General features: G+C 34.1%; 1 protein-coding gene across 1 annotated transcript; it reads left to right on the top strand.

Moving 5' to 3' along the window:
• The first annotated feature begins 607 nt into the window (after positions 1-607).
• On the top strand, positions 608-15,653 carry LOC105232422 (serine proteinase stubble). Its single transcript, XM_011214089.4, has 5 exons — positions 608-1,514; positions 12,558-13,818; positions 13,895-14,030; positions 14,098-14,394; positions 15,375-15,653. Exons 1-5 carry the CDS (start codon positions 1,322-1,324, stop codon positions 15,528-15,530), a joined length of 2,043 nt encoding a protein of 680 aa, XP_011212391.2. The 5' UTR covers positions 608-1,321; the 3' UTR covers positions 15,531-15,653.
• The last annotated feature ends 8,045 nt before the right edge of the window (positions 15,654-23,698 follow it).

The raw sequence follows: 23,698 nt of genomic DNA, 5'->3' as shown, positions 1-23,698 counted from the left end.
GTGTTTATTTGTTAGGCACACAAACTATTGAGGGACTAGTTGTTGGCTGATGGATTGGTTATTTTGAATTTCTACTGCAACTCAAACGGAGCGAGAAAGTTAAGAATTCAGTCGGGTTGTTGACGCGTAAGCGAATGGATGAGCGTTACGAGGTGGTGCCAAGACGAGCCAAGTGTGTGACTAAGAAAAGAAAAATTCGAAGTGTAAGAAAAATTTAAGTAATTACAGGCAGAGTGAAGTGAGAGAAGGATAATGTTGGCAGTGAGACAAAAAATATGTAAATAAAAAAAAATATTAGTGGAATTTTAAAAATTTAAATAAAAAATAAAATTATTGTGTTATATTTAAATATATATATATAACTAAAAATAAAAATATTATTTGCAGTTTCTTAGTAATCAATTCATAAAAAAATTGTGAGCAAAAAATCAATGCATATATGTACATTCAAATATAAAAGTGTGTGTAATAAAATAAAAATATATTTTTTGCAAAAGAAAGTTTTAAAATCTAATAAATATAAAGCCAATAAGCAATTAACAAAAAAAAAAGATTAAAAAAAACCTAAAAAAGTCTCACCAAAGTCCCACACAACTTTAATTTTTTTCGATTTCTTGTGAACTTACTTTTACTGTGCTGATTTTCGTGTCACTCTTCTTGTATTATTTAATCCCATTCTAGTCCCATACATTATACATACAATTCTATACATATCCATGTGTATGTGTGTGCTGTTCCTTGGGCAATTTGTTAAATGCTCGTAATCAATAAACCAATGTGTCATGTTCAGGCTTGTACTGCCGGCATTTTCAAGTCATCTGCGCTTATAGCTTATAACAATATAGCTGATTGTTGCTGTTGTTGTTATTCGTGTTCCAGCCATGCCGTTCTAGTGCGTACAGCGCAAAAACATAACTGTTGACAGAAGTGCCGCACAGAATTTTCGATTCAGACCAAAAAGTGCGTTCAACGTAAACGGTCGCGGGCTAAAAAGCGGCGCGGAAGAAGGTGGAGCGAATTTTTCAAGAGAAATTCTTTAATAAAATTTAAAGGACAGTTCTCGTTGAGCTTAAAAATATTTAAAAAAAATTTTAATAAATTTTCCAAAAAAATTTTGAAAGTGTTAAAAAGTTAAAAAAAAATATTAAAAAAATAACAAGAAATTTTAGTGATAAAAAATTTTATTTTGTAAAAAAAATTCTTCATAATTTCAAAAATTTTCGCCATAAAGCCGCGTAATTACCAATTGGACATCGCTTTCGGTTTAAGCATCTTGTTTTGGGATTTTAAAATTCATGCGCGTTTTTTTGTTGATCGTAAAATGTCTAAAATACTAAAGACTTTGCTTTTATTCTGCTCATTGTGGCATGTGATATTGTGCGCTGAACTCAATACGACTGTGGCACAAGTGAAATTGTTACCAGCAGACATCGAGGAAGCGCAGCTTTTGGCGAATGCAACAGAGTCGGCGTCGTTGACGGATTTCGATGGCGAGGACACGGAAACGATCGAAGGTGAGAGTTGAAATGGATTGAGGGAAATTTTAAATATTTGAAGAATTCCTGTGAAATTAGTGCAACAGTGCGTATGAGTGATGCGTTGTTCGAGAAAAAATATTTTTATAATTCTAATTGGATTTTTTGAGCATTTTGAGCAATTAAACAATTAATGAGGAATATCTTTTCTTAAGTTAAATGGCAATTTATCAAATATTATTGTTTCTAGCGTAAATAATCCGTATAATACAATTTCGAAATTTAAAATTTCTAGTTAGAAAAATTTAATGAAAATTCTTCATGAGCATATTCATCGACGACTTTTAACTTAATCTCAAAATTTATCTGAAAAATGGAAATAACCATGTTTTTGGTTTTTTATTTTTAAATTTTAAAATTTTCTCTTGTTTCAACTGTAAAAATTTTAGGAATATGTATTAAACTCTCAAACACACAACAAAAAACTAATTAAAAATATTTTACTAAAATCATAATTGTAAAAAATTGTTTAAACCTTCAATGAACCTTTGTTTGGTAAAAACTATTTAGTTTTCAAAAAATTTAAAATACAAAGGTATATTTATAAATGATCAGCATGACGAGACAAGTTGTAATCCGAGTGACTGTCTGTCCGTTCGTTCATCCGTCTAAAACTGTTGTAAAAATGATCGTGACTCTGCCAATTAAGAGGTTTAATATTTATATACTCGTATGTCTCCTAAACCACTTAAGATGCAATATCTAAATCTCTTCAGTCCCTTAAGTACCCCAACTTTCAGCACGCGATAAATCAATAAATAAATATGCCAGAAACATTAAGTCCAAGAAACATACCGGAGGACTTTAAAGGAACCGGGATAAAAATTGGACGATGGGTGTGGCACCGCTCTTTTTTAGTTGAAATCACATGTACTATATATATCAAATATTGCCTAACCGATTTCAACCAAATTCCGATATGTATTAAAGTAACCCCATGTAACCCAATTTTAACTTGACTCTTTCACTTTCCAGTATGGAAATCAAACGCGAATGAATGTATCGGGATATAACTTTGCTGTTGTTTTTGTTGTAACACCATAAAATATTCCTGATGTAATTTAGAGGAATAGTGCCGAGCTTTCAGTCCTTGGCCGGATAAAAATCCGAGTCCGTTCTAGTTACCTAGACTCTTCTGCTTGCTTAGTGTCCCAATCGGATCAAGTCCCCAGAATATGTGGATCAAAGTACCGATCGTGAACTTTTTAACAAAAATATCGATCAATCTGTGAGACAGATTGTAGAAATTTTTCTAATAACAATATGCTTGTAAGTCAAAAATGAGTTGAATACTCGTATAACGTAATCGGATCAGAACTTCCTGTTAATATTCATATATCAGCAAAAATAGGGTGAATACAACGCATACAACTTATAAGCCCTTTCGCGCAGACTTTGATAAAGGCAAGTTGCAAGAAAAAATATGGGATCTTGTATCAAATAGTCTAGAGAACTTCTGTAAATTTCGAAGTAAATCGGCAGGGTGATTAGTATATGTTTTGGAAAAAAATAATCAAAATAAATATGATGTGAACTAAATCTGAGTTTGGGGTCTTCTTAGCCTTAGACCGCTCCAATAGGTGGACTATTACCTATTTTGGTACGCGCTTTCGGCCAAACAATAACTTTAGAACCAGAATTCAGGCACAAAAGACTTTGATAGTAAATACTATTGTTTGAAGGCCTTCCTAAAATCTTGGATTTAGGAACTTTTTATCAGAATATCAAAGAAAGGATGGGAAAAGAAAACTTATTAAAAACTTCACACAAATTTATTATCCTTTCTTTTGAAAGAAAAATTAATTTTTAGAGGTTACAATGCGTATCTTCGCAGGAAATTTAAACTCCCACATATTGTCCCAGGCATTTAAATCAAATCGAAAGTTGGCAGTTCATTGACTCCTCATCTAACACGCTAAGTGCCTATTACTCACACAAAAGCGTACGGTGTTTAATAGTCATGTCACAAGGCGCGCATAATGCCTTTGAATCATTTTACTATTTAAAAAGCTAAAATTCTATACACCGAAGAGCATAGAATATAAAATTTGACCTTCACTAATAAAAAGCAATTGAACAGATCCAATTGATTTCACATTTTTTGCACCTTTTCCAATACAAATAAAAAGTCGTAAAAAACGTACAGCGAGAAAATTGAAAGACAATGACACACAACTACCTTTACTTATGTATGTATGAGTGCATGTAAGTGCACATATTGTTGGACACTCATACAAGCAATTTGGTAATGTTTACATTTGAAAATGGTAACGAACTCAGCTAGTGACAACAAAAGCAACAACCATAAAGCACGCCGATTGCAAAGACGTGCCGCACGGGAGTGTTTAACAGCCCACAAGAAGAAGACAAAGACGAGACAGCTAAAAAGCGCGTAGGTGTTATTGAACGTCGCACGTTTAGGCAAACTTAAGCCTAAATAATACGTGCTTGTGTTTGTGTTTGGGTGTGCGTTTAGACCGCTTTTGTTGATCACTTTTACATTTTGCTCTTTGAAAATGTGCGCACGCGCCTTGTACTACACACACACGTTACAATTCTAATTGCGCTTATCGATACATCTTGTACTTTCGAGTTCGAAAATTGTCACCCCAATCATGTCAATGTAATCGCATTAAGAGATTTCGTGTGATTTAACAAATTGACAGGCCGATTGTTCGTAGAAAAGAGTGCAGCACAAAAAGAGAGCATTTTCGTTAAACTGTTTATGTTAGTGGACTAATGAGCAATAGTGTGTGGGCTAATTACTGAAATGTGAAAGGCCCTTGCTTAAACTTATGGATAGAACAAAAAATAATTGTAAAGAGCAAAATAGAATAATCTTTTAAATGGTTTTAAGATGATATGTCAAACGTAGAGATAACAAGTAAATTTGCTTTTGCGACTTATTGTATTTTTTCTTTAATAAAATATGATTCATTGCTCTGTTTTCTGAAATTTGAAGTTTTTTGCAATAGTAAACTTTTTTATAAATACAAATTTTTTTATAAAAATACTAAAAAATAAACAATAGTTAAAATAAAAAAATATTTTTTTTTTTGTATTTAAAAAATTAGTAACAAAATATGATTTCTTTAAATCAAAGTACTTTTTAACTTTTCGACGATTTTCGAAATTTTTTCGAAGATCGCTTTTATTTAATTTTTTTATAAATGATTTACAGAATTTATCCGAACACTTTTAAAGAGATTATAAAACTTTTTCGAACATTTTTTCGAAAATAAAAACAACCAGAATTTACTTAATTACATTTTTTACAATTTATAAAAGTTTTCAACACTTCATAACTTTTCGAACGTTTTCTATTTTTTTAGAAGATAGCTTTTATTTATTTATTTTTTAATAAATAATTTACAGAATTTATTCAAACGCTTTTCAACAGAGTTTAGGAATTTTTCGAACTTATTTCGAAAATAAAATAAACCAGAATTTATTTAAATCTTTGGTTATCATTTACAAAAGTTTTTAATATTTCATAACTTTTCGAACTTTTTCGAATTTTTTTCGAAGTTAACATAATTTACAAAATTTATCAAAATACCGTTCATCTAATTTAAAGAACAAATATCAAATATTTTTTTGAAGATAAAAACAGTCCGAATTTATTTATTGTTTTGCTTATTATTTATAGAATGTTTAACACTTTTAACGAACACAATTTTTTCAACTCTTTCGAAAATTTTTTCGAAGATAAGAAAAAATCAGCATTTACTGAATTGCTTGCAAATTTTTTACAAACTTTGTCAAAACACATTTCTACTGATTTTTATAAGTTGTTCGAAAATTTTTCTGAAGTTAAAACAATCATAATTTATTTAATATTCTTACAAAATTTATCAAAACACATTTCAACCGATATATAAAAATTGTTCAACCATCATAATTTATTTAATATTCTTATAACTTATTTGCAAAGTGTAATACTTTTCAATTAGTTTAAAATAATTTTTCGAAAACTATTTCAAAGATAAGGAATAACTAGAAATTTAATACTCTCATAAATTAAAAAAAATTGTCAAAACATTATGCAACTAATTTAAAAAATTCCTTTGCGAAAATATTTTCGATGATAAGAAATAATCAGAATCTAAATAATTATCTTAAAAATTATTTATTCTTCTCATTCAATTAAAAGAACTATTTTGAAAACTTTTTTCGAACATTACAAAACATTTAAGAAAAAATTTCGAAAAATTTTTCAAATATAAAAATAACCAGAATTTATAATATTTATTAAACACCTTTGTAAGCTTCACAAATTTAAAAATTTGCGAAAAAATTTTTTCGAAGATTAGAGACTTTTCTATCCACAGATTTTCGCTTAAAATCAAGCTTTAAATTAGTTTAACTACAATGCAGCCATGCACCTTCCTACATAAACCCAGTTAAACTACAAATTCTCATGTCTGTCTCACAGCAGCAAATGGCCCATTTACATAAATGGCTTATAATTCAAAGACTTCAGGCATGAATGAATGGAAAAAACCGGTAACCGATTATTATTATTGCGACAACGCATTGAATTGCAGTTAAGAAGTAGCTGATGATAGTCTTTTATTGGCTGTTGATGCTTAACAAAAGCTAAAGGCGGCTTGGAACGTGCCGGCTTCAATAACCACGACGGCAGCAAATGAAGTGCATGAGCATGCGTTGATAAACATAAAGGCACCCAAATGCACTTTTATATATTGACATATGTATGTATTTATAAATAATAGTGACAGCAAAACCAAGTAGAAGTCGCTGTAAGCTTCAATATAAGCTGCCATCATGCTACCTTTAATTACAGCTGAGCCGAGCACTGATTTGTCGTCAAAGTGTGATAATCTTAAATCTTGACAATGTTTTTTATGTAGCTGTGTAGTAGCAGCAATTGGGTCTCGGAAACCTTGAACCTGAAAATCGAATTTCAGGCTAATTGTTGCATTGAAGCACAGTGGCGCGAGAAATTTTGCTTAAAGTGGGGTAGAACATGGACAAATAATGCTTGATAATCAAGAATTATAGGTTAGTCATCGATTTCATGTAGATTTCTTAATACAAGTATGTTAGCAAAAATAGACTTTACCTTTAAAATTAAGAAATTTTAATTGTCACAACACTTTTTTTTCAATCCCTCTTTTATTTTCACTTCCCTTAAACTAACCTAAAACGGCGATTGAAAATTTATAAAATATGGAATTTTCCAAAAATAAAAAATTCAGTATAGTCAGCACTCATATGCTTGCATACAAAAATAAATAAAATAATTAAAAAAGTGTAAAACCAATTGAATAAGTAGGTCAGATCTGAGACAAGGGTACTGAATATCACTAAAAAATTAAATTGACACAACTCAAATGGGTTATAAAAAGTATCAGTTTACAAAATATGCCAATAAATTTACTGTTACCCAGCATACTTAAATAAAATGTACACCGATATTGTTTCTTGCCGTCAATAAATTTCAGTTACTCACCAATACAATTCCTGTAACTCCGCATATATATGTACATAGAAATATTCTCACAACCATATTGCAACGGTTTTTTGCCAGTGATGTATTACAAATCAATACGAAAATGCAACAAAATTTGGAGTGACTGAAAACTGACTTGAAAAAATACCGTAAGCATATTCAAAAGAAAACGTGAACTGTCAAAAACAAAGCAAAGAGCACACTACAAAAGGCACCCAAAGGATGACAAATTTATATGTAAACAAAAAATTTCGATTTTCTGGGTCACCGACAATATTATTACAGCAGACAGTTCGCGGGGAGTCACCGGTGGCTCTTAGAATGTAGAGATATTATAGACATGATTTTGCGTCTCGTGTTTGCTTCGCATTCCAACATGTTTCACATGCGCTGCCCACTGGCGTTCTACGGCCAATAAACATACAGAAATACTTACGCATAAATGAACATACATACATACATACACACAAGCAAAGAAAGGTACAAAGTACACAACAACCTGTCCACTTATGCGACTGCCAATGCGCAAAAGCAAAAGAAAGTACTTAAAGTGAAGGTAACGCACTCATATACATACATGTATATACATATGTACTATGCCTGTACTTTAGATGTACATTTGCCTGTGTGGAAGTGAAGACATTTTTTATAAAAGAACATTTTACATACAACTCTGGAGCGTGGCAGCACTCTAATTGGCAACATTTACGACTTTTGACTAAATTGTTTTTGAATTATTGTGGGCATGAAGAATCTAGTCTTTTTGCGTTTTGTCTTCATATATAAGGATATGTGGTATGTATGTACGTATATTCGCACTTGCACTACTTGTACATACTAAACAGTTAATCAATTTGCTCGCCTTGTCGCCGACCATAAAGAGCAGGAATCCCATTAATTTGACACCTACGTAAGTTTTGCGAACTACTCGTACGAGTCTAGTATGCCATAGAACACTTGAGCAGAAGAAGTGTGCTGAAACTAGTAGCGGTGGTGGTAGACACACCAAACTGATGGAAGCTGAGTTTTTTCTCAATTCCGATGATTGTTGACTTGTTTGCATGTCAAACTCTTAAATCTATGTATCATCAAGTATATCCAAAGATACCCGCTTTTGAAAAAAATTCATCTTTATCGGGACGAGTCGAACAAGAATACGTTTCATACACAGAATATCCACCAAAATTATTTGAATGAATTCGCGAGAGATGTCGAGGTCGAGGACGGATTTCAACCATATCCTTCACTTTCTTAATATTTTCATTTTTGTATTTAAGATGTCGAAGGTCGTCCATAACGCCTCTTCAACGATCTCTCGACCATCTTTGAAGGTTTTGTATCACTCGTAGGCTTGTGTTTTTGATAAAACTTAATCCCCATAAGCCCTTTCCAATATTCCCAAAGATTCCACATACGAAATTTGGTTAGAAATACAAAATTTTAGACAAATTCTTTGTTCGATATTTTTATCCATTATAACAATCGCAACGCATTATTAAGGTGTACCGACTTAAGGAGCTGCTGTAGGCAAACTGGTTGACAGATTGCGCTCATATTTGACATAGCAGTTAAGGACAGCAAAATAAATTTTTTTGAAAAATCATCTACCCGGGTAATTTAATTACAATTTCCGGGTGCTTTTTTTGTCACAATGTATTGTATTACTCTCGACACGATTGCTTGAATCTCAGAGGTTACGGTCGCAATATTTCTTCATACAAATATACATAAGTGTAAGTATACTATCAGAGCAAACAATAGAGAAATAGTTATGTTCGAGTTTACTGTAGAGAGATTGAGATTATTAAAGCGGCGAAAACATTTTCATAATTTTGGGATTTTACCATTGTCTTAATATAAGCGCATATTATAATCAGATAAAGATTTGCATTTCAATATTAGATTTCACAGACTGACCTATATTTTTATTAAAAACTGAGCTAAAAGCGCTGAGGTCCACTAATCTATCTGAAGGCTTGAAAAGTTATAGTTCAATTTCTTTACTTATTTTAGGCTTCAGATAGAGTAATTTAAATGTATTTTGTTTGCAAATTTTTATGTTGATGGCGGTATTGGCTTTGATTTTAAATACTGTAGAGTGAAAGGATCATAGGAAATTTAAATTTGTGATATATGGGAAGTAGGATTGGTTGTAGTCTCTTTGTTTATCTAATTTTGACACCAGCTCTTATGAAGTTCCTTCGAATTATATTAGCTGTAAAATTAAATATTTCTGACGTGATTATTTAGTGAGTTACCGTTTTATTAGTGGCATAAACGTTATATGGGAATTTGGCGTGGTTATGATCCGATTTCATTCACTGTAGGAGGAGTTGATACAGCTGTAGTTATTGGTATGACACATATGTACATGAAATCTATTGAGGAATGGGACCACGACCATTTAATTTTAAGATTTTTTCACCTCAAATGTCTCCCTCTGTTGTGATCTCTGCACCGACATTCAAGTCTATTTTATGCATATATTCCCCCCATATACAATACTAAACTTGTTATGGAGCTAAGGAACATGTGTACTAAGTTTCATAAATACATCTTCATTTGTACTCAAGTTATCGGACGGCCAGACAGTCGCGCGGAATACAACTCGCACTCATTAAACAATCGTTAAAAGAACAAAACGAAAATACTCTGCAGCAGCATGGTGCGAGAGCATAAGAATATTTATGTAGAATTGTAAATATTATATTTCTTTACCAATGAATGCCAAGCACGTGCTACGAAAGTAAATATTTATGATGAATGAGTTCAGCGATCTTAGCAGGAATTAGAAATAAGAATCCCCTCGCATAATGAATAATGAAATAGTTATATAGTGGTGAAATAAAAGCATGATGGTTATACAGAAATTGGTAAATTGGTTGGAAGTCGTAAGCTTTTCTTATCGGAGCGAATAATTCTTATCTGAAAAATATGTTAAACATATAATAATAGAGGACAAAATTACAATTTCCAACTAATCATGTAACAAGCCCCTTTCGCTATACAATACTTAATATATTGACCTACAAGTATATTTATACATATACATATGTATACAAAAATCTATATTGGTTTGCTATATTTATTAATACATTTCACCTAATTGTCAAACACTCAATTAAGTCATAATATTTAACAGCTTAACCTTAGAACAGTGAGAAAGAAAGAGAAAATCGCAAAAAAAATATTGAGATTCTAAATTATGTAGCTGTCAAATTATTTGACAAATAAACATAAATGGTTTCACAACTAGCTGAATACAAATGTAAATATGAATTGTGTGTTTGATTTGCAGAAATTTGGGAAAAAGATAGAAAACCTTATGAAAAAAGCCTCCAAAAAGTAAAACAAAAGAAATATCTGTGAAGCGTGCGCATATTTACATACACTACCAACCAAAATGAAAGAATAATAAGCATAACGTAGGAAAAAAGCATAGTGTGAGGTGAAGAAACTTGACAGTGCGCTGTGGGGTAGGCGCAAGCAGCAATTTGGCATTCAGCATGGCACCGGCAGCCGCACCATTTAAGTATTTTGTCAATACTGAGTAATCTATGCCAACAAAGGCAACCGCAGTCGACAATATTCTTTAGACGGAGCGATGTTTTTGTTTGTGGTCTATGTAATGTAAAAAAAAGTTTGTTTAATTGTTTCACTAAAGTAAATACATCTCGGGTCATTCAACTTGCCATATGGATCAGCTGATTAACTGTGCTTTCAAAAGTGGGGCAGGACTGACACAACTATGTCAAAGTTATAATATAATATATTCGACTCCGTTAGTTTATTGATTTTTTTTATCAAATCAGCTGGATCATAATTGAATCCAAGTTCTTCTCTGTCTAGTATATCCGATGCCGAGGAGACTATTAGTATGAGTTCATGCTACCTATAGTACTTTCAGAGCTAAATAGCTAAGATTCATTCACACCGCACGTTTTAACCAGTCTAAAGTTGTCTTTGGATCAGCTATACGTATCTTGGGTTGATTTTGTTATACAGATAAGAAAGCTCCTGCTTGAAATAATTTGATCCTTTAGGATGCCTCCTCTTGATGCAAATTTTAACAGACTCTGCGGTCTCACTATAGATACTTTCTCCAGTGTATCATACCGAGGGAACCTGAGATGTTTACAGCGTAGTCTGTAGTCTTGCCAGTGCGGGACACATGAACAAGTGATAACTCATTCTTTCCTTGGTGCCCTGCAGTCTTCTGGATCTGTCAGCCCCATCCTGTGTATCGTTACCAGACAGTGACCAGTTAGTATTTCCATCATGTTCCTACAGTCTATCTATTCCGATCTACCGTTTTGCACATGTCCTTTGCAGTTTTGCGCCTAGGTAGCTCTTCCATTGGATTTTGATTTTCTTTACCATGTTTCTGTCGGGATCGTCGGATAGACAATGAATGAGTTTCAGAATGTTGATCACATTTTAGATTTTAGATTACACCATTCTTGGCGATCTCGTCTAATATTTCATTACCCTCGATGCCATTGTGGCATGGCACCCAGTATAAATTGCTTACTTCTAGCAACAATTTACACTGCTAACCTGATTCCCAAGACACTTCTGGCCGATATGCCATACGATTGTTTTGTTGCGTTATCTTTCCCTTTCTTATACTGACAATGTCGGCCATTATGAATGTTAAGTTAGTTTTTGACAACTGATTTTTGCCGTAAACCCATATAATTCCTTAATATGGATGTACTTCAACTTGAATCTTGATCTGTAATTCTACCCACTTCCTCTTTTAAAAATTAAACATCAAACAATATTACGTCGTATACCATAAAATCAATCATAGAAAGTCTCATTATCCTAAGTGATCTCAAAAAAATCTGAATCCTCTCTCTGGTCTGAGCACATAACGCATAAAAAAAAAGAAATGTATTCTTAACGGAAAAGATAAATTGTGTGAAAATAATCATAAATTACCTGGGACCAAAAATATTGCTGAATTATAAATTCTGCTAATGAAAGCTCGTGGAATGAGATATGTATCTAATTACTGAGCATGACAATCTAAGAAATTCTGTAACCCTTCAGCCTGTGCTATTAAATCACAGCTATCTTATTAAACACATGATTGATTAGAATCAACGCTTTACAAAAATTAAGAATTCAGTAAAACTAGCGAATATGTGTTGCTTGAAAGAAATTTACATTCAGAATTGCCGTCTTTCCTTCATCCATATACGCAAGCCCACACGAGCCATTTAACGACTTCTTTAATGAGCCAGTGGCAAAAGCTCAAGTAGCTACTTGAAATACATAGATTAGATCTCTTCATTTTCTCTACATCTTTATTTGTCATTTTATGGCCATAAAAGTAGACGCGCTTAATTGATTGCTTTCGAGCTGCTTGAATTGATTTTTAAGTGTCCAACTTTGACTTCAAGGCACACTCACGATTTGTTAATTGGGTCGAAAAAATTGGCAAGTTTTTATTAATGAGGCCAAACATTTTGGTAAAGCACTTCTATGAGCACTTTTTTTTCGAATTTTACTTAATAGAACCTCTCAATTTTTCTTTACAGTGCCTGAGGACGCAGCGTATTCGGAAACAGCGGTAACCGACTTCTCCGAGGAGCAAATACGGAGGCGGCGTCAACTTTTCTATGATCCCTCACTATTGCTGCTTACAAATTATGGCGCTGAAGGTGGCAAATGCATAACTGCACGCGGTTATCCCGGCATCTGTATGCGCTTTACTAGCTGTCAGCCGTATTATCGCGCCAAGCGGCATTTTAATTTCCTCAATCTACGTCAGTGGCCACAAGTGGCGAGTATAGGACAGGATGTCTGCAGTTTCTACGACCAGTTTGGACGTCCTAATACGGGCATTTGCTGCACAGGCACATTTATGGGCGGTGCTTTTCCTGGCGCTGGAGGTGCTTTTCCTGGTGCTGGTGTATTTCCACCTTTCCTCTATCCAGGCGGTGTGAGCCCGCTGCCCACACCACCAATCGAACCGATAGCACCCACACAACCAGCGCAGCCTGAGGAGGAGTTTGAAGAGGATAAGGATGAAGAAGATATTATTGAGTTGGATCATCCAACAGAAGTCGATCCACTAGTCGATCCTTTACATGAGCCGACAACTGCTGACAAGCCAGACACCAATGTTGTTTACGATCCCATCAAAGAAGATGTGGATGAGAAAACAGAAACGACGACAGCGAAACCGGCAACATTCTACAATGAATTCGCTTATCAATGGCCGAACCAGTTTGGTAACCAATTCTCTAGCGTACATCAATGGCCACCACCATTGCCAACACATCCACCATCGGCCGCAGTTTGGCCGCCTCCACTGCCAACACATCCACCCAATCATCATTATCCAACACACGCTTCGGTGACCACAAAACCAAGCACACCAGCAAGCTCGCCGTCGGTAACCACACGACGTACCACTACTAGACGTCCAACAGCGGTGACTACACCACGTCCGGTGACGACCACAACACGCCGTCCAAGCTATCCTAGTTATCCAGCATATCCCGGCTACCCAAATTATCCCAGTTACCCGACGTATCGTCCAACTGCTGCGCCAACAACAACAACACGACGTCCGACCACACCGATCTCAAGCGGTTCGTCAAATTACGGCTTGCCTGCACAATGTGGCATTAAGAATCCGGCAGCGCCAGACCAAGAACGTATTGTGGGCGGCACAAATGCGAGTCCGAATGAGTTTCCATGGATTGCGGTGTTATTCAAGTCGGGCAAACAGTTTTGTGGTGGCAGTGTGATAACGAAGAATCATATTCTGACAGCGGCGCATTGTGTCTCCAGGTGGGTATTGTTTTGAGCAGACATTGCGGTCTTACTTATGGAAGTTCTTATAATGATTATCCTTGATAATTTATAGAATGACCTCATGGGATGTGGCGGCAATGACAGCGCATCTCGGCGACTATGATATACGCACCAATTACGAAGTACAACATGTTGTACGGCGTATCAAACGTTTGGTGCGTCACAAAGGCTTCGATTTTAGCACGCTGGTGAGTGAAATAGTTGCAGTGGAACTGGGATTACTGAGACAATATTATTTTCTCTCTCTTTATTTAGCACAACGACATCGCAATATTGACTGTAAATGAACCCATAAAATTCACTTATGAGGTCCAACCCATTTGCTTGCCCAGCTCAAGCAGTCAACTGAGCCGTAGCTACAGTGGTAAGGTAGCAACAGTTGCAGGCTGGGGCAGTTTGCGTGAGAACGGTCCACAGCCATCAATTCTGCAGAAAGTACAGATACCCATTTGGGCGAATCATGATTGTGCGCGGAAATATGGACGTGCGGCGCCGGGTGGCATCATCGAATCGATGGTGTGCGCTGGGCAGGCGTCCAAGGATTCGTGTAGTGTAAGTGGAAAAAAATAAATAAATAAAATTGTTATTGTGATTTGAAGGTTGGGAGATATTTTAAACCCTCATAGAGATCACTTAAAATTTTTCGGGGACCTTTAGACTAGGCTCGATAAACATAGTGGAGTATCGGTCAATCCCTGACTTGCTTAACAAACAGATAAACGTGACGTGAAAGGAATGTGGGTCGCACATGCCGATTGTTACAATTTAAAAGCAATGATATAAGAACTCTAGTAGGAGGACTGGTAGGTCACTGTCTAAAAGGCAGGCATGTCAGTAGACAAGGAACGCTATAATGACTATAGTAGAAGCTGTCAAGAGGTAGGGAGGTAGAAGAGAAAGAGACTGTCAAACATCTGTTCTGCGGTTGTAAAGCTTTATATTCGAAAAGAATCGCAACTATCGGTCGAGGGTTTTTATGACGACGTCTCGAAGGTAGCACAGATAAAACTTGTACTGATGGACTTCATCAGAAGCTCGGGCTGAACCATCCCAAAGAAGCCAGTAAAATGAGGAAACTTTAGTCCAGATGGTATGACAATAGGCCTTCTGAAGACTTAGGGGCGTCGTGAGATAGTCATTCTACTAACTACACTAGACTTATATGAAAAAATCACAAAAAGACCTCAGATCATGGCATAGGACAGAAAAGCAAAAACCGGTTTATTCCTTTTTCGAGACTTTCAGTTAGTTTGATCTCTTATATGCATACATATGTTAGAAAAAAATAAATGGTTAGGTAATTGAGTGAGAGTATTGTCCTAAGTAAAATATAGAAAGGTCAAAAAGTAAATGAAGTCAGTCCGTATCCCCTTGTAGTTCTCAGATACTGAATATATTAACTTTTCTCTTTAAGCTTGTCTTTAGTTCTCTTTTTATCAACTCAAATCCAATCATACAATTCTTTTTTTTTTTTAAGTCCAATATTTTGTTGAAAATATTCATAAATAATACTAAGATTTTACTTCTTTTAGGGTGACTCTGGCGGTCCTCTGATCGTCAATGAGGGCGGACGCTACACGCAGGTCGGCATCGTGTCTTGGGGCATTGGTTGTGGCAAAGGCGAATATCCGGGCGTGTATACGAGAATCACTTCATTATTGCCGTGGATTTACAAAAATATCAAATAGTGGAATAATATATAAAGCTGAAAATAAAAACGAAAGACAAAGTGATAAATTATATATAAATCGATCTTTAGAGTATTTTTTTGTATTTATACATAAATGGAATGAATAAAGTACTGTGCGTGAGTTGAAGCAGTTTTATTTGTCAGAAGATCGCTGTCGATATGGCAGTGTCAAACTGATCATGGAGATCAAACAAAAAATGTAGCATACCTTTAGGCGCAAAACTGAGAACAGGCGATTGGCTGTGAATGTAATTAGGAACAGACAGAGAATGCGTATACAGAGAACGTATGTGATAAAAAAATGCATGCACAGAACGTAACTTTTCGTAGGGGTAGGGGTCCGAGCGATGAGCGAGTTTCACAAAAAAAAAAAATATTAGCGTGTTTCATCACAGTTTTACATCAAGAGACTCGAAAATAACAGAATTGAACATTTTCAGTGTTAAATGAGAAAAATAATGTTAATTGTAAGTAAGTAAAACCCAAAAATCACGAAAAAACTAAGTGTTTAACTAATTTCATTGAATTATAAATGTAAGAAACAAATTTATGAGGGATTTCGGTGGTCAAAAACTTAGTAGTGTAACATAGGAAGCTCGAAAATTCGACCAATATGTAATAAAATTATTTAATAATTTTAATTTTATATAATTTTAATTTTTTTTTTTTTAATTGGATATTGTCTCTTTATGAAATTAGTATTTGGTTGCGTGATCTTTATTTTTTTAATAGACTCCCATGTGTTCTTCACAGCGCCTCACATAGTTGCTTAGTCGATGTTAGCTTACATCGGGCTACTGACTTCTTGATATCAGTCCACAAATTTTCGATGGGGCTGATGTCAGGGGACTGTGGCGGCCATTCTATTAATTTGGCATTCCTTTTCTCAAAACATCTTTTAGCAACTTTACTTGTGCGCCTGAGATCGTTCTGCTGTTGGAAAGTCCAAACAAACGGCATTGGTTTTCTGGAGTATTTCGGTTTACAAATCACCAGTGATGTTTTACTGAATCCAATAAATATGACCTACACTTTGTTAAGAAAAGTATGCTCAAACTATGATACTCAGACTTCCATGTTTTTCCTTCCGAGCTATGCTGAAAAACACAAACGAACGAACGCTGATTACAATCTCTTCCCTTGCCGCTCTAACAGCGGCACCATAAACATTCGCAAATATGTATGTGTATGCAATAGCTTGTCTACATGTCGGTGCTGATTTTTGTGAGCCACGGAAAAATATTTTAGAATTGAAAAATATTATAAATCGTCAACAGCTATGTTGCCACTTTTTTGTGTTTGTGGGTTTGCGTGGTTGCCAGTTTTCCCTTCGAGCAAAACTATTAGAACGTAATTCAATAGAAATATATGTATATAGTTCGAGCATATTTTAAGATTTCACCTTCCGAGCTAGCTGTGGTGAAACTCGCTCATCTTGTACGAGTTGGCCAGAAATATTTTTACGTTATCTGCGTGGTAAACCTTCTCTATCACATACGTTCTCTGCTTTTATTTTATGGTAAACTAAAATATTGGAGAGAAAATTATTAAAAAAAAAATAATTCTTCAAAAAAAAAAAAAACAAATATTGAAAAAAAAAAAAATTATTCAAAAAAATATTGAGAACTAAATCCTAATACAAAATTATAAAGTGAATATCAAACTGAAGTATTGAAAAAACAATTCTAATAAAATAATATTGAAAAATTAATTCTTAACACATAATTATAATATTTAAATTATCTTTTATACTCGATAAGCTTAGAGATGTTTTTAGTTCATTTTTATGCAGCGCCAACTTGTCTCTATCCTATAAACCCATATTTATGTTCACACACAATACATCAAAGGTTGAAATATTTCATCAGTTTGGTGGAAAACATGCAAATATTGCATTTAAAAAACACGATTTTATTTCGCTTTTAAATCAGGAAATTTATTTAATTTGCAAAATCCATTTATTTATGCATATTTTTGGACACATTTATATTCAACTCAAATAATATCATATGTATATATGTATGTATGTATGTATATAATATTTTGCTTGCGGAAAATGCAGCTGATCGCGGCTACTTTTTCAAGGTCTATAAATTAGCCGGCAAATTTGATTTAAGTGTGTTTGTTTGTTTAAAGATTTTAAAAATACATTACAAGTGTTAAGTTAGAACATACAATATATTGTCAGCATCAGCAGTTTTTTATTTATCTTAATTGAAACAAAACAAATTATAAAGCTCTTATGAAAAACACTTGAACAGTTTTTCACAATTTTTATGGAATATTTCGAAAATATACTTCCATGATAAATTGTATGCTTAAAGAATTATGAACTTTGTTCTTGTTTCGGGGTTGCTTTTCAGCTGCTTGACGCCTGCTATTATCATGAAAAAATCGCTCTGTTATAAAGTGTGAGCGTTTGGAAATAATACTGGTCAAAAAGTCATTTTTTATAATTTTTAGCACATAATTTTCTGTGTTGATTGATTTTATGGCGAAAGTAATTGGAACATTGACTAGCAAAAATTTAGAAATAATTTTTGACAACTAGACATTAAACGAATGACTCGTCTATCTCTATCTATTATAATCTTAAGATTTTTTGTCTGTACCAAAGTTCAGATTTAACACCACCGGATGGAGCTAAGGAGGTCCATTGTGTTCCTAAACAAATTTCTTTAATAAGAGTTTGAAAAACAGAAAGAGGTTTTGAAAAATTTGGCGAGTAATGAGATTACACACATATATAGATATATAGATGTGTCTATGTCCAGATCATTTCATCTTTGCGCTGAAACTTTTTGGTGTTCTTCATAAAAGTACTTACATAATCGTTATAATTTTCGTTGACAGTCATTTAAGGCGTGGTGGCTGATGTGTTCCAAGCATGCTGTGTCTAGTTTGTGTTAGAACTGTTAGAACATTCACAGAAAAAGTGGAAACGGTTTCCTTATTCCCACCAACTTTTAGCTTGCGGCTACGGCAAATATTATTATAGGTGTTACCGCATGTTCTCTAGAAGGTCAGTGTCTCCTTATAGTAGCTGTAAGTCTGTAAATACTATTCCTGGACCTATGTAATAAGTCCTTGGTTCTAGTTCTATCATACGTAGGCCATATCAGCTTCGTTATCTTGTAGTTGGTTATTGGTTTCCTCCGCTAGTTGGATTCATCTGAAACGGCTTCTTGCACAACTAGTCTACTTTTTCGTTGCTGAAAATGTTTCAGCTTCCTGCAATTGTTGATTAATAAATGGCGTCCACAAGGTCAGCAGAGCTTCTTGGCTATCCTTATATGTATATAGTTGTTTGGCTACCCATATAAATGATTGCTTTCTTCATCTTCTCGTAGTTATTTAATAGAACAGTACATGTAATCTCTACAACTAGTACTTCCGCTTGGAAGCTGTTGGCTGATTTTGGTAGTCGGATAGAGAGAGAGAGATTTAGAGAACATTTGAGTATATACCGGCACCTACTCCGCAGTACAATTGGGACTTGCCGGTATATATAGGGGTTGCATCATCCTCCTTGGGCACAATAGAATTTAGGTCGCGGTGCAATTCTCATTATGTATCATGAAGATGGACTATATGATGCCAAAATGACAAAGAATAAGTTGAGATAAATCTTAATATATAAATTGGACATGGTTTCAAGCGTTATACCTGTGTAGTTGACTTCTTTAATCAGCGTAAAGTTAAAAGAAATAAATTCTCTTAAATTTAAAAGAATATAATCACCTTATTTTAAAACCAAAACCCAATTAAACTTTTATCGAGTTATTCTTCAGAGCAAACTCAAAATATTTCACCCTGTATATTTAGCAAACAAAACATTGACGTTATCGACCATTAATGTCATAATTATCTTTCAACACCCAAGAAACACGCAAGAACATCTATGTACATACATACATATGTATTTATAATTTTTTTTTTTATTTATTTTAGCAAGCAACTTAAAGTGTTATTACGTTAACCTAATTTGTGTTTACCTATTAAAATATACTTTTTATTTCAATTTACCAACACATGACAACTATGTACATACATATATAATACATATTTCAACTAGTGATTATTTTGTTCCTAAAAAAAAACCAAAAACAAAAACAAACTGTGTATGATTGCGTTTAAAGTCTAAAATGTTATTATTTGCCTATGAGTCACCCTGCACATTAACCCCATTAGGAATGAGAGTACAGCGATTGATGTCTGACATATAATTAGATGAATGATTGTTTTATATTGACAGACTAGACGAAGTATTCTTATGAATGGAGTGTATTATACGTTATACTTATAAAGGGTGATGCATTTCGAGATTCTTAACTTTTTGAAAGAAAAAGCACAGAAATCTCAAATTTAATATGGAATATTTATTTTCATTCGAGACAACATTCTTTTGCATTTAGTTTTAGCAGATTATCTCTTTCAAATGTAGGAAAGAGGTTACATCTCAGATGGTTCATCCATTAAGTCCAATTTTCGATGACTCGTTCGAGCATTTCGACTGGCAACCGGCTAATTGGCTTGCGTGATGTTTTGCTCCAAGGCCTGAATCGAAGCGAGATTATCCGCATAGACTTAAGACTTTCCCACTGGAAAAAGTCTAACGGAGTGATATCACATGATCTTGGTGGCCAATCGACCGGCCCAAAACGTGAAATTATCTGCTCAATGAAGTGTTCTCTCAATAAATTACTTGATTGATACGACGTGTAGGAAGTGACGCCGTATTGTTGAAACCAAATGTCGCCAAGTTCACAAGTTTCAATTTCACGCATCAAATACTCGGGTATCATGTCACGATAATGGTCCTCATTGACGGTTGCATTCTCACCGGCATTATTTTTGAAGAAATACGGACCGATGATTCCACCGGCCCACAAACCACATTAATTTGTTGTTTTTTTCTAGATGAAATGACTGCTCTTGAATCCCTTCTAGTTTCTTTTCGTCCAAAATGCGAAAATTTTGCTTGTTTACATACCCATTGAGCCAGAAATGGGCCTCATCGCTGAACAAAATTTGTCTCGAAAACTTTAGCTCTTCTCGGAACTTTTCAATATAGAGCGAAGCGATGTCGATTGGGAAGGTCGAGCGAATTCAGTTCCAAATGCGGCAAGTCGTTCCATACGTCAGCCCGAGTTGCTGGGAACAGTGGCGAATCGACTCTCCGCGGTCTTCGTATACTCTCTCATATTTCTTCACAGCGTGCTAGATGTGGTCTATTCGAATCGAATACTATCCCATAATGAATATGCCTGATGTCAAGATGATGCGGCGAATAGTGCGATGATTTGGTCAAATGAGTTTCTGAGGCATCATTCTGGAAATAATGCACCCCTATTTTCTGTCCAAAAAGCTGCTAATTTGTCGAAAACCTCGATATAGGATATCTTTTGGATATAGCTACCATACAAGGTGATCAAAATCAAGTTCTTGATTGAATTTTTTTTACGAGATATATTCATTTCATATTTGGATTTGGAACAATATCCGAATAAAAATTGCAGACCTTTTTTATTTTGAATATACATTTTAACACCGTTAAATATGAAATTTTATGCGAATTAGACTTTTAAAGAAAGCAATTCTCTAATTGCATATTATTACATATAATTTTTTAATAACCAAGTTCATTAACCTCAAGACATCATTCATATTGTACACATACCCACCCCTTTCTCGGAAATGACGGCAACTCATCTTTTCAAAGCGGCGCAAAATAATTAAATACAAGCTAATAACAGAAACATAAATATTTCAACAACATAAAAATCGCAAAAATATAACAGTGCTTTAATTTTGTCGAAACATTTTCGTTTTTTTTTTTAATTGATCTAGGTATCTATTCTATTGTATTGAATGTATGTATATAAATTCTATTACAGATGTGTTCATGTGCGTTTTCCCGAATTTTAACTGAAATGTAGAACAAACATCTGGCTCTAAAATATTATATTAAATGTTCAAGAAAGTAAATGGATAAAAATATTTTAATACGCGTGTACTATATGTAGTTAGCGAAAAACTGAAAGCTTTAGGTACTTTTTATACCCTAAAGAGGGTATATTAAGTTTGCCTCGATGTTTGTAACACACAGAAGGAAAGGTCGGATACCTTATAAAATATATACATATCTCATTTTATACTATGAAAAGCTGAGTCAATTTCGCCATATACGTCTGTCTGTATACATTCGACTTAGTCCCTCGGTTTTTGAGATATTGATCTGAAGTTTTGCAAACGTTCCTTTCTCCCTAAGAAGCTGTTTCTTTGTCGGAATCACCGATATCGAACCACTATACCATAAAGCTACCATACTAACTCAAAGTTCGGAATCAAATCAGTTTTCGAATATTGACCTTAAACGGATCTCTAAGATAATTAAAAAGATAAAATATTTGTTACTTTTCATCAAATTGCCTGATCTAAGAAATCTCGAATGAACAAGCTACATATACGGCTAGCTATTTTATAGAAGGAAAAATTTCATATAATATATGTATATCTCATATGTATAAATCTGTTAGTGTTTGTTAATGAAATATTTTGGGCTTTTATTAATGAAATTGAATTTATAAGAGATAAATTCATTGAGCGCCACTGGTATTCGAATTGGTAATTCATGTTTTAGACAAGCCAATATCTGTCAATTAGCCGGCATAGATATACATGCTATAAAAATACGCACGAAAAATCGAATACTAATTTAAGCATTAGGGTAGTGCAGTTTAGCAGCCGAAACAAATAATCTAAAGAAACGATTCCAAAAAAAAAGATATAATGAAAACTGGGTGAATTTAGATTAGGTTCAAAAACTGATCGTCAAGATAAGGATCGCACTTGGAGTATATAAGATAAGACACCTGTTCTTAGTTCTTAGTCGGTACTTATAAGTCGACAAAATGCCTGATATCAATACAAATCTGCTTAAGCATTTTATTTCTATTTCCAACAGCTTGGTGGAATGTTCCTAGGTATTTAAGTATTGATTTTCCAAAGTTGTAATAATTAAGAAAAAAGTATTGAGATGTTTCTACTTTATCTTCTTCGAAATAGCTATAGAAGCTGATAATCAACTTTGAAGCTGGGATCAACTTTGGACCAAAAGGATCTTGGGATAAAGGAAGAGCGATGGCCAAACTACAACCAATTAGAACCCTCTAGCGAAGTAGACTTCTTGCGGTCCATTTTGGGCCAAAAAAATCTTACAATTTCAAATATATGTATAATAGTAGAACGCACGAAAAGAGCGAAGCTCCAACCCATTCTATTATATTGATAACGGTGCTAAGCTGTTTCATACCAGTTCATCACCTTACCTGCGATTCTGTTGTGGTTTGGCATCCATGCTAATCTTAACATAAAAATACTCGATGTCGTTAATAGAGAAGTTCGGCATTCGTTAACTAGGCTTGAACGTAAGGTTAGTGAGCCGAGTAATGAGTGAGTACCGTCATCCTAATTTTAGAGTGGAACTCATTTCTCTAATGAAGACTGCACTCCGGAACAGTATATCTACTGCTATCTTAATAACTGCGATCTCGACTTATAAAACGCTACAGAAGTGAAGAAGCTTGAAACTAAACTAAAGAAACGAAATTTCTGTGTTTTTTCTTTAAAAAAGTTTGGAACCTCAAAATGGGTCACGCTTAAGCTTATTAAACAGCACTTTCATACCAGAACTAATTTCTTAAAACGTGACATTTTTAAGAAATACATTAAATACTACACATTTTCGAAATCTTCAATAAAATCTTTGAAAAACTGCAAATAAATTTTCAAGCATCTTTCGAGTGAATCTTTTCCGTACAAGCAACTGACCACCCTATTGAACTCATTCATCGAGTTCGACACAACTAAATATATGCAAAAGTACTAAAAAGATATGTGTGCACAAAAGTGGAAAGAATTAAAATTTTCATAAAACAACAAACATTTATAAAAAACAGCTGCATTACGCAAAAAAATATATTATTTATCTATTTGCTCGTTTTTCAGTGCGCATGTACGGATTTCGTGTGCGTCAACGGAAATTTGAATTTTTCGCACGCTTTCCTTAAACCAGAAACACATGCAGACTTTAGCCACTGTTTTTATTTTTTTATGCTTTTAAATTGTTTTTGCTTTTTTTTTGTTTTTTTTTTTTACACAAAA

Source organism: Bactrocera dorsalis, chromosome 1, assembly GCF_023373825.1.
Source record: "Bactrocera dorsalis isolate Fly_Bdor chromosome 1, ASM2337382v1, whole genome shotgun sequence".
In the NCBI taxonomy this organism is placed as follows: Eukaryota; Metazoa; Arthropoda; class Insecta; order Diptera; family Tephritidae; genus Bactrocera; species Bactrocera dorsalis.
This window is presented reverse-complemented; position numbering and strand designations above follow the sequence as displayed.